A 13,119-nucleotide genomic window follows, 5' to 3' on the forward strand; every position below is an offset into this window, starting at 1 on the left:
TGATTTTAGCTCTTGTTAGATAGTTTGACCTACATTTTGTGTACTCTAACTTAATTACACTTCTGTGAGAGTCTACTGGAACTTAGAACTGATATGAAACAAGTAATATGTAGTTATTTTTATGCATTACACTTTTAAGCACGTTAGTGCTATCATGGTGTACTGTTTTCATCTATTAGGCGGGCATTTCAAAATTCGTGTAGGACTCCAGCTTATAAAAAAAATATTTTAACGCGAAAAACGTTTGGGGAAAAGAAAACAATTTACGCATTGAAAAATACAATATATATTTATGCGTATAACATAAACAATCCAATTTGTAAATTCTCCAATGTGTTAATTAAATGCCTTTGAATCTACGCTTTATACGATAGCTCCTAATTTCTTTCTTATTTAATCCACCTCTAGATAAGCAAAGTTTTATATAACATGATATTAAACTTATTTTACGACAAATGTTCAACATACATTCATCTATTTGCTCGCGACACTATTGTATAACTCAAAAAATTCTTTCCTTCGCTTTCTACTTTTGCCTTTTTCGTAACCAAGGGGTTAAATGTTTCTTCTATGTAAAAAGCTATGTTTAGATAAATAAAAAACTTAAATAAATTTAATTATAATTGCAATTTTAAACTCGCTGAGCTCTTTTATGCACAAGGATAGTGCTTAGCTCGTTAGTACGATTATAACGAAAAATTTTGTAGATGGACATTCGTAAATGAGCTTTGTAAAATGTAACAAAAACAGCTTAATAATATTATTTAAGATCGCACTACGACTATTTCTATTATATTTAGTCGGTTTTATATTCGAGAAAATAGTTGATTAGTCTCTTGAGCCCCATACAAGCTAAATTAAATTATTTCGACGACAAGAAAATTCCAATTGGTTCCAACAATTTATTTTATATACCAATTGATTTATAACCTTATAAAATTGCAATTATTCTTTTACATATTTGGAAAGGTTGTCTTATAGTTAATGCCAACGAATGGTTCCCAGCTGCTACGAGGTATGAAAGGGGAGAAAGATCGTTGGGCACCAGCATTCAAGTTCAAGGAGGAGGTCGGGTCACGGTAGAGGTTGAATTTGCCCAGAGCTGCGACATCTGTCTTTTGGAATAGGTCTGTATGGGCTGCGCTCAAACCTGCCCCTATTTTATCCCTGAAACCTCATTTTTAGTTTAAGTTCCAGTTAGATTTATCTGTAATTAATTTTTTTGATACATTTGTGGATTATAAAATACTTTCTGTTTGGTTTTATACGAGTCGGCGAGTTTTATAAAAACTTCTAATGGGCGATCAGTTAATTCCCAACATAATTTCAGTTTTGTTATAATGTACTTCTTTTATACAATCTTTATTATAAATTACTTACTTGTACATATAATCAAGATTACCACCAAACGTATTGTGATTCGGCAGCTCGTGTGTATTCGGAAAGTTTCGTGTGATGAAGGCGCCAGCATCCAGCTTATGATCATTGGCGTTCACTAAGTTAACTCTCCCGGCTGCTGTGAGCTGCTTGCCGTAGTCTGGGATTCCTTTAGCTGATAAACTTACTCCGTGACCATTACTGAAACATTATGGAATTTGTTTTGTGATAGAATAGACATACTATTCAATTTTATTAAATGGCTTTGATTCGAAATACGTCTTTAATTTTAACGCAACTGCATTTGTATATCTTCTCTAAAACTAAGGCACAATGTCCTATCCTATCCTACTAATATTATAAATGCGAAAGATTGTGAGGATGGATGAACTATGTGTATGTGTATGTTTGTTTTGCTCTTTTACTCAAACACTACTGAACCGATTGCAATGAAATTTGGTACGTAGATAGCCATACAACTGGAATAACACAGGCAACATTTTATTCCGATATTCCTTCGGCATACAGAGTTACGCAGGGTGCAGCTAGTATTTTTATATTTTTTCTAATATCAATCAATTGAAAAATTAAATAAAAACAAGAGGAACTAGTGAAGTGATGTTTTATTTTTGATAATATAAAAGTCCAAAACACAATTCTATCAAGATGTATTAATACAAAATATAAGACATATTAAATGCAAAAATATATAAATCTTAGAAGTTCTATCAAACTAAAAACCATGCGAATATACCAAAGAAAAGTAAATAGTACAAAGAGGATAGATTAGCTTGTTTTTTTTTTTTGTATGTTTGTTTGCTTTCCTTAAAGGAAAGCAAGCAAGCCTAAGTAAAGACTTAAAACATGTACTGTATTTTTTATTAGTAAAACTATAACAATAAAAATGAACTTACGCCGTATCGAAGTCCACTCCACCAGAATAGGAGGTCAGTTTACCGTCAGGGCTATAGGTTTTGGACACCGTTTGACTCAACTGCCTTTCATCATTGCCGGCGAAAGGCGTCTTCGAAGCCAATGTATCTCGTCTCACTCTCAGGTACCCCAGTTCCTCCGAGCTCAGCGTCGGTACATCGACTAACACATATCTGCAATTGGCTCCAGCTAACAAAACTAAGAAAATTATTCCCTTGAACATATTGCTTCGTAATAGGACAGAGTTGAGATGAATGTGATTGAAACAGGACCGTGGAGCTTATATACAGATGAGATAATAAGGGAATTCCCATTCGGGGCACCTATTGCTTCGTTTGTTGATAAGGTACAAATACATACATATACTGGATCGGCCTGTATAAGATCAATATTATTGCTAGCTAATTAGCATCTTATTGGTAACTGTCATCATATCACTTGGAATCAGGAAATTATTTAATTTTATTAAATTATTGATAGATTTTTTTCACTTTGGAAAATAGTTGAGAGTGTTTTCTTATTTGTAATATACGACATTATATGTTATTTTTATACAGTTGATATGTCAGCCACTTCAATTTATTTTTTCCCGTCACTAACAGTGCCCACTTAGCCAAACTATATACGTATTAAATCAATGCACTTTTTTTACTTCTAAAATAAAGTACGAATCGAACAAAGTTAGTGTATTGTGGGAATCGAACATGCTTCGGCACGAATTGGGCCAGCTTGCACCGGGCAGTACCACACCTCCACAGAAAACCGGCAAGAAATAAAAGCATGCTATTGTGTTTCATACAGTGAGTTTGGAAGCCGGAGACCTTTTCACTACCTCTCCCAGTCCATGCCTTCTTTTCAGTCGTCAATCCTTTCCTTATCCCTTACCCCTTTAAAGCAAGCAGCACAGAGGCACTACATACTACCCTGTGAATGTTCATGGGCGGTGGTTGGTGATCGCTTATCATCAGGCGAACCACCAGCTTAGTTGCCCGCTATGATATATAAAAATGAGCTTAACAGTAAAGCCTTAAAGTTTACGATCCTTATTATTACCTTACATTATATATTATTACTGCATACTAATATAGAATAACACTAAGCATTTTTGATCGATTAAAAACCATGCTGTTATTGGGAATCATGTTAATCATCATGGCATGATTCTTGAATTAGTATTGGAACTGGCGAGTGAGTTTGACATCTTAAAATATATAAGTGTATATAGGTGGTATCACATATCTTTCCCTCACTGGAAGTTCTCCTGATTTATGACAGCATGGTAAGCTCGTAGGTTTAGAAACATATATCTATAGAAATTTATTTCTAGTATACGAGATCTTCGAGTTAACTTTTTTACTAAATCGGAACTAGACCAAATTTAAATGAAACCACATTAGTGGCACCAGCAAAAGAATCGTGAAAACCGATTGACCTAGTGAAAAAAATCAGTCGAACTGATAACGTCATCCTTTTTTAATGTCGGTTGAAAATTACAATTTAGCTATACGACTTCGTGATAATACATTCCTGACCTCGATCATTACAAAATATAGACGTTGGGAAGCTGATACTAATGATATGTCTTTAGGTATAGCTCAGTGAATCCCCTTTTGAATGAGGATATTTATAGTGCATATTATGCTATTTATCATCTAATTAATTGGATCGCGGCTTCGTTTTCGAGTATGCTTCGTATAAAAATACGTTAACATTTGGTGATATTTGTCTTTGCTTTTATTTAATGCAAACATTTTTTAAATAATTTCCAGTAGGAATTGAAGTTACTTTTATCTATTAAGTTAAAGCAGCAACACAATTTTTACATATGTATTTTTTTGCATATAAGTAGGTAATTACTATAAATATAAATAATTTTAAAGACATTATTAAATTTTTTTAAAAACCCCCAGTCCAAGTGCCGAGAGGCCTTTTGGTACCTAAATAAATACATCTAAAAATTCGTTAAAAAACTAGATATTTGTTATCATTCAATAGATGTATACATAATAGTATTTCCCTCTGAATCCATCTGTGTCTCGATAAACTTCAATCCGTGTACATCCGGACGGATATTAACTTCCAACAAACCGGCATTACAAAATATCTTGTCCCTTCAAGTAAAAATAACAATATGATAAATGTATTTACTGATTGTCAATTACCGGCTTCTATTTTCTTATAGTAGAAACTGGCTTTTCGCTCACGTCTTCACTGGTTTTTTCAACAGAAATTGTTATTTCATCGCGGTATAAGCGCCTAGGTATGTAGTATCCTATATATCTTAAGACACAAGAATTATTCAATAAAATCGCTCCTTGCCATGTGAAAGAAATACAAATAAATAGACACACTTCATATTTATATTTTATATTAACCTACCTTCTTTCTCTCCTTTCTTCCTTTCTTCGATGTACGAATCGAATTAATGAAATCTAAATAATCGAAACAAAATGTTTCATCTGTGAGACATTATACCATGAACAGATGCAGATGTAACATAATATCTTAAAATTTTTCGTTCCGCGATGACGAGTATATCACGATATTTTCCTTCACTGATTAGAATAGGGGTTACACTACTAAAAATAGATAGATAGATAGATCAAAGATAGGATAGATATGTTTATATGTTGCATTTTTATTTCTTGCATCATAGTAAAATCTAACCTAGAACTTTTTAACCGACATACCTAAAAACGAAGCAGGTTCTGAATTGGACTGTATTTTTTTGAATTATTAGTTTATAACTCCGTGGGTTATTAAGTGGCGTGATACTTTTTATATTTATTAGGAAATTGTAGTCAATTGGAAATTATAGCATCTGGTGGAAGAACCTCCCATTCCAGAGACGTCGGTGACATTTCTTGTAGAAAATAATTATTTATCAGAAGGTATTATAGTAAGGTCTCATAGGACATACCCTGTGTCCGAGCAGTGGAAACGTATATGGGCTAATGATCATGATGATTATTGTAAGCGTTTTCATTTAATCCCCCGCTCTGTATGATAAAATAACATAATAAATTAACGAGTAAAATAAAACCTCACTAGAGTTTTGAGAATTGTAATAATATTAATTCAGCTGCGGGCTCCATCAAAACCTTTAAACGTTATAATGAAAACATTGTTAATTATGAATCATAGTTTTAAATTACCTTAGTGTGTTTTTAAACAAAACTAAACACTATTAAAATATCGTACATAATATTGTAGTGTATTAAAAAAGAAGGTACCAGTTGACTCAATCTCTATTTCGTGCTAAGGCACTAAATAGAGAAGCACAGATAATATAATAAATACTATGGGTGTAACATAGCTAAGGTCCAAAGGTATTATGTATATCTAGAAATATTATGATATTCAATGTTATAATTATTCTATTATAAACAGGACAAAAGTGGTTACAAGAGGTGACAATTCAGACATGAAAAGCTAATTTATGAGTGCCTTAAAAACAATAAAATAAAAAACAAAATTCAATTCAACTTAAATTGTACAATACGAAAATAATAACGGATGGAGTCCAATTATGTCTAAATTAAAGCGTTAGTTGTTTTCGTATATCAAAATAGAAAAAAAATAGATAAAGCATATAAAATATTGCGGCAATCCCACGTTAAAATATTACTAAAAGTGGATGTTGCGGAGGATTTTCATTTTCATTATATTTTGTAGAGCAATTTTCAGATTGAAATTTAAAATTGAACGCAAACTTTTGAAGGGGTTTTGAATGAAAGTCGAGCGATGAAAGCTATCAACTTTGTTTATATTTATGAAACTAAATAAAAATCCTCGAAGTTGAAACTTTAAGTGGCTTCACGTTATTTTTATATTGCGTGCTTTGGAACGAGCCACGCAAAATTTGAATTTCTGAAAAGTTAAACTTTCATTTTAGTCGTGTTGCGTTTATGTAGACATAGTATTACTAGTGTGTTAAATCAAGATGGTTGTGATAATGTTCTATTTAAAGAAATATATGTTATATCTTTTTATAACATACCATTGGCTTTCTTCAGTAAAAGTTTTGTGCAGACTCTTTATTTCTTCTGCCCTCAAGTGGTGTTGGCAGAATATCAGCGTCAGGGTCCTATTGACTCTGACATTCATGCTGAGTCAAGAGTCCCCTGTGGTGTGGTACTTCCCCGGTACGAGCTGACCCAATTCGTGCCGAAGCGTGCTCGACCACCACATATCAAAAGTAACGTATACAGCACACACTTGACTTTGTCTTGTTTTATTTTAACAAATATTTTGTATTGTAATTTTTTGTTATTTGAATAAACTGTTAATCTATCTATCTATCTATATCAAAATCATATAGACAAAACAAACGACAACATTACAGGCGAAATTATACATCTTATTCGATTACGTTGTCGCAGGTCGGGGCTTTCATTTGCCTTGTTATAGAGCAATAGGGTCGCCAATTAAGGTGAGCTTGCAATTTAAGCATGGAGCTGGGGTGTACACACGGTCATTCTTCTTGGGACACCTTTATTTATAGGGTTTTCTTCGATACAGATTGTTTGGTACATTGCATTTAATAAAAGTTGACATAGATATTTAAACATGGAGTAATATCTATAATATATGAAACTAGAGCTAAACATACACAGTTTTACTCTTGCATCCTCTTTCCATTTACATTGTATAATCAGTTGCTCTAATTCATATTATTAGTCACTCATAATTTGATCGAAACATTTGAAAAAGCACTAAAGTATCGTTGAGAACAGCGTCTTCCAAAATCGAAATAGCCTTAATGATCGCCAATCTCTTGGATCCGTAGGTTCTCTGGTTATATCCTCCAAGTTAAATCAAGCTGTTACATATGAATGTTAGCTATATACATATGAAATCTGACAAGAATTTACTATGAAATGTTTATTTACTGTATATGAAATATTTATCTATTAATATTTTTCTTGGTTCGATATTTCATTTATATAGCTACGCCTCGCAATTTTACCCATAGATAGATAAAAATTAACACAGACAAAAAACCTCAACTGACAACACAGACGATTGGATGTTATGTTATTTGTTATATAAGATACACATCAAAAGTCAGTACTTTAGGATAATAACAAATACCAATTTCAACATCGAAACTTTCACATTTATAATATATTATAAATGTGAAAGTTTCTATGTAATAACTAATCTATACTTATAAGTATAGATTAGTCACCCTAATTCGTTCATTGTTCCTTACCGAGTAGACACTTAATGTGATGGAAAATACTGCTCCTTTTAAGAATTAAAAAGATATACTTGAATATATTCTGTTCCGATGCGGTAAATTACAAAATAATGTTTAGAATGAAAACATACTTTTATGTTTTCACAGTATTCTTTGATGATACAAAGTATCTAATGTTGTAAAAAATATACGTTATTTTTATATTGAACGCAATTAATACCCGAGTCAGCAACCACAGATTAAATAATATACAAGTTAACAAACCATTTTTAAACGCTACGCCGTTTATTAAGATTTTGTTATAGTATAATTCCAACGTTTGATAGGTACGTCGATTAGAAGGTTTTCTATTCATGTCTCTTTTCATATTATATAATTAAGTGCACTATCCAAACAGTTGTATGCATAGATCGTAACTATTTTAATTTACGATATTATATCTGATACATGTACTTTTTTATTCATGTCATGGCAATTAATTTCTCATTTAATGCCATACAGATGAAGTCATCATTTTGCTTATTTGAGTTGATGTAGTAATAAAAAGTCCATATAAAACGAAACACGCTCACACCCTATATAAGTCCATCGGTGCGAGATTAAGCTAACCCCTGCAGAGCCAGCCACGGTGATGTTACACACAAATAAGCTTTAAACCCGTACCAATTATCTATTTTAATTGTTCAACCATCAACGCACGAGTGAACTTCTATACTGAGTTTTTCCATTCTTTTGTTTCGGTCACGTTTGATCAAAGTATTGTGGATGACTTTATTTAATTGTCTAGTGGGACTGGATTATGCGCCGGAGGTAGAAGGAGAAAGAAAAACAATTGAATATATGTTTGTTTATATAGGCTGGATGGGTCGATAGTAAACTACCAAAAGTTTGAGCTGCCGTTATCTCGTTTATACAAAGAATAGAAACAAGATTTTAATGTCAATGTGTACGAAATATGTTCAAGTTACAAACCATCAAGAATTACACGCTTTTAGTAAAAGCACTTTTTAGAAAACCGGGTTGACTCACTATGTACCTATATGCCGCTGCATGTCATGAAAAGATTGGCACACAAATCCACTTGGGTGCATTGTAAAGAATTAGTTTTGGGGTTGTGACGTTGGCGTTGTAATTTACAAAACCTACAACGCCCTCAGATGTTTTCTTTATTATGATAATGCAGATCAAAAATAACTATAAACATGCAAAAGCAGCTTTACAGTTTCATATAGCTAGACACTACTGGGCACACAGACACACACATAGACTTTATCATGAAGTACTGATTACTCGATGAATGTCTCCGGAGAAATGAGAAATTTCTTCTTGCGGTTCTTCCCAATGAATTTAAACCTACCCTGCTACAAACCTATCAATTGTATTGAATCTCTATTAATCCATTTGTCAATACGTAAAATGCAGCAATTCAATGTGTTTACAAGACGTTTCTATTTGAGGAAACTTTTTTACTATGTAGCTAAACTTTTTAATGTCGAGACACTATTGTTAGCAATATTTGTATATGAAAGTATATTAATGCAAATTTAATGTTTGTAATTGGTATAATGCTTACATAAACTCCAAAACGATACCGCTCGTCTACAATTTTTAACATATTTTAAAATAAACTTTAGTTTAACTACACTTGTAAAAATAACTGAAAAAATCTTGATACTTGGCTCTATTCCAGGCTCTTAAATTACGATTTATATTCCTTCAAAGCTCATATTTTTAGAAACTCCATCAAAACATACTTCTAAAGTGCCCTATAGAAATTGATCACATGATATATTTACTTCTCTGTTTTTCATAGTTAAATGAAATAGTATCTAAGTATTTTTGTACGCAGTGTCTATTCACATTAAAATTATTATTGCTTTAACATTGGCACATATTTCTGCTAACACATACCTATTAAACCAGTACCATTGCCAAGAGCTGTGTCAGAATTTACTGCACCCTTTATTTTAAACATCGCAACGCAATCACAATAGACTATTTGTTAATACAGAAGCCACCCAGCACATTTTTTTTTTACATTATCACACCCTCTTCCTTCACGTCTCCTTTATAAGATAGTGACATAAGACTATACTTCAGTTTATAGCGTTCTATATATATTTTGTAATTTAATTGCGCTGCTACCACCAAATAGTTAATCAAGAATAGGTAAATTATTATTCTAATAAATTGTATAAGATTAGATTAGAACTATTTGCAAATATGAGAAATAATTGATATTTTTTTATGCCATAAACTGATAACTGATAACTGCCTAGAAAGTAGAAAATCATTCAAGCTTTAACTAATTAACAGTGGATGAATCATTGTATGAATGATAAAATACACCAATACATATTATCAAAGCAAAAATCGTTATCGCTTAATTAAATCGATGAATCTGCTTTTGAACTAAATGACTATTTACAGATGAAGGCATGCAATCATAGTTAACTAAAATTAAGCAACATTGGCAGACGGACCGATAAATTGGAGGCAGACTTGAACTAAATCGGGATCGACATGCAATCTTAATTGCTATGGGCGATGTTAGGATTTGCGTTACCAGGGCAACGTGATTGGCTAATTGCGACCTAAATGTATGAACAAACAGTCGAAATTCGTTTGAGCAATCCGCTGGCAGGAGTACAGGTTTAGGCTTTGTTGTGTGGATTAGCGTTTTTTTTTAATCGTGTTGTAGCAAGTTTTCCTCAATTTGATTTTGAAGTATCTTCGAGTTGTTTTATTATTTATGATTTGTGTTGGAATATAAACGGGCAGGTATCATTTCTTTTTGATGATATTCAATTATTTTATGTCATTTAATCTGGTAAACTATATGGCCTACTTCGACGCCTCAATCGATACCTATGAAAATATGTAATATAATTCAAGATGCATCAATATGGAATATGTAGGTAATAAACACCCCTTCTAATATTATAAATGCAAGTTACTGTCTGTCTGTCAAACCAACCGACTGATTTAGATGATATTTGACACAGACAATTTCACATATGGTCGTTTTTTTAAATTATACAGGACTGCCTATATTTTTCCATTATATGCTGGCGCTGAGATAGCATAAAAAATAATAAACCCGAGTCTCCTCTTAAAAGATCATGTAAACAATAGTATCAAAGTTAATGCTACTGTTTAATAGTATAAACGTGAACGTTTGTAAGTATGGATGGATGGATGTATGGATGTTTGTAAATCTTTCACGAGAAAAATTCTGTATCTATATGAAATTTGTGATGATAAGCTGGATAAGCGCATAGAGTATACCCGGATACCACGCGAGCGACGCCGCGGGTGCAGCTAGTCTTATATCATAGTTGTTATTGCTATGAATACGTTAGCTATCTTATGCTATGTTTTGCTTATGCTATGCTTTAGGTATATGAGATAGCTAATAATTGTTTCTGATTTTTCATATTTTATAAAGTAATTTTATAAAGTAACTGTCAAATTAGATACTCGTACATATCCTGTAGTGTATGTTAAAACTAGTTTATTGCAAGTATTTAATTTGCCATGTAAAATAATCCAATGATATAAAATATAATATAAAAATGATAATAACAAAAGATTTTTATACCGAAGAGCATTATCTGTTGGCTTGTAAAACGAAAATATAAAACATCTTATGGGGTACCATCTACACTACAACACACTACACTACAATACACTACACTACAACACATTACACTACAATACACTACACACTATCTATAGTGTAACATTTATAAGAATGATGTGATAGCAAAACTTGTATTGTCTGACGAGAATTTTCTCATGATTTAATCGAAACACTCCTACTTAAACTAAAAGTATACCCGCTTCGCTCAAGCTCCATAACCTAGTATACGGCAATTTAATTCAGCCGCTGACTAATGGGTTTTGGTGTGTGGCGGCAATTTCACAAGACGGTCGACTTGCTAACTGTATTAATGTCACAACTTAAGAACTTTGTGTGTACTAATATAATTGTAAATAGTGTATACAGCTGTCCCTGATAGGAACACTTATTTTGTAGAAAGCGCCATCTGTAGAGTATAAATAACTAAATTTAATGAAAATCAGAAGCAACCGCCCACAAATGGTCAGAATAAAACCAAATTGAAATAAGTCGTTTATAATAAACCAAAAGGTTGGTTATAAAAAACATATCATAGAAGCTTAATTTTATTTGTTTCTTGGAAAGCTATAAAAGGGTGTTTCTACAGAAGTCAAACAGTTTCGTCAGTTCCTCCATCTTGCCATCTTCCCCAAGTGTTGTAGGTGCGAGTGCGAGGGGGATACGGTAAAGAACTGTCCAAAAAAGAAATCATATAAAATTGCTTTGAGAAGTTTAAACAAGTATTTAGAACAATTTAAGCGAATAAATCATTTTTTCATTATTTAGGATTTGTAGGGAATAAAATTTTTTCTGGATAGTGTAGATGGGAGATAGCATGTAAAAATATATCAAAATATAATATCGTAAATAACTATGCATGTGAACAAATTATAAATAGCTCTGTAAATTGCGAATACTATTTTGATAATACCCACAAATCAAGTATTTCGCATTAGGTCACTTTTATTCTCACCGAGCGAAATCAGCCAAAACCATCACGACCCAATTTCATAGTCTGGAACCGTTCTTACCTGTACAGTGGGCATACACAGAAACTTTCAGCTTTTATGATTTGACGAAGGTCTAGCCGTCTCGGGCTCTTGCTCCATATATTATAACACATGAAATTAAAATGTCTATCTGCGACTTCCATCAAAAAACATATTTATGAGCATATATATAGAGCATAATTTTATTTAAAAATGCTATGATTGGAATATATTTCTGGGATTTGAAAATAGTATAATGGTATTAGCTCCAGTTTCATTCGCCTAGTATGCGTAGAAAATAAAAACTGTGTTAATCCAGACTGTAGTATAATCGGACAAACATAATAATATCTCAATGGCAACTATATTCTGGTTCGATCAATGTACGAGTATTCAGAAAATTTCTATTAAGTATTGGACAACTTCATTGAAACACAGTTCGAATTTACGTTACTTTAGGCATATTCTCCGAATCCGAGTATAATAATTATACTAAATTTCATAAGAAAACATCACAATACTTACATACATATATTATTAAAATATAACGTATGTATATTAACAATCTAAATACTTACATGGATATATTATTAAAATATAACGCATGTATATTTGTGTATTATCTATCGACGATTCTAAAAATAAGTAAATAGAGATATTCCTAGTAATAAAAAGTGTGTTAAATTTTGCATTTATGTTTTGAAAGTAGGTTGGTTGTGTCGCGTAAGCAATGTAGTTATTAATACAGTCTAAAGTTGTAGTAACGCTATGATTCAAAACATTTATTTCCTAGACTTTACGGTACGATCGTACAAGATTTTATTCGTAAATCGTGTGTATATCCTTATGTATCACAGTATGTGTAAAAAATATTGTTTCCCGTTTTAACTTAATTCATACTCATATGCAAATATGTTGCGAATGTGTTAACACGATTGTATTAACAGCTATAAAGTTTCGTATCATCACAGCATATTGATAAATAAAACAACAAA

The 13,119-nt window shown here is 32.1% G+C and overlaps 1 protein-coding gene across 1 annotated transcript; it reads right to left on the reverse strand.

Annotated features, from left to right (window-relative positions):
• Positions 1–888: 888 nt before the first annotated feature.
• LOC119836715 (attacin-like) lies at positions 889–2,580 on the reverse strand. Its single transcript, XM_038362148.1, has 3 exons — positions 2,292–2,580; positions 1,381–1,578; positions 889–1,167 (listed from the first exon to the last, which is right to left on the reverse strand). Exons 1-3 carry the CDS (start codon positions 2,531–2,533, stop codon positions 954–956), a joined length of 654 nt encoding a protein of 217 aa, XP_038218076.1. The 5' UTR covers positions 2,534–2,580; the 3' UTR covers positions 889–953.
• Between the last annotated feature and the right edge of the window lie 10,539 nt (positions 2,581–13,119).

The sequence above is a fragment of the Zerene cesonia genome, chromosome 25, assembly GCF_012273895.1.
Source record: "Zerene cesonia ecotype Mississippi chromosome 25, Zerene_cesonia_1.1, whole genome shotgun sequence".
Classification (NCBI taxonomy): Eukaryota; Metazoa; Arthropoda; class Insecta; order Lepidoptera; family Pieridae; genus Zerene; species Zerene cesonia.

Coding starts and splice junctions, on each gene's coding strand:
- LOC119836715 (XM_038362148.1), bottom strand. CDS start 2,533: ATGTTCAAGGGAATAATTTTCTTAGTTTTGTTAGCTGGAGCCAATTGC. Junction 1,579..2,291: donor GGAGTGGACTTCGATACGGC/GTAAGTTCATTT, acceptor ATAATGTTTCAG/TAATGGTCACGGAGTAAGTT. Junction 1,168..1,380: donor AATCTTGATTATATGTACAA/GTAAGTAATTTA, acceptor ATGAGGTTTCAG/GGATAAAATAGGGGCAGGTT.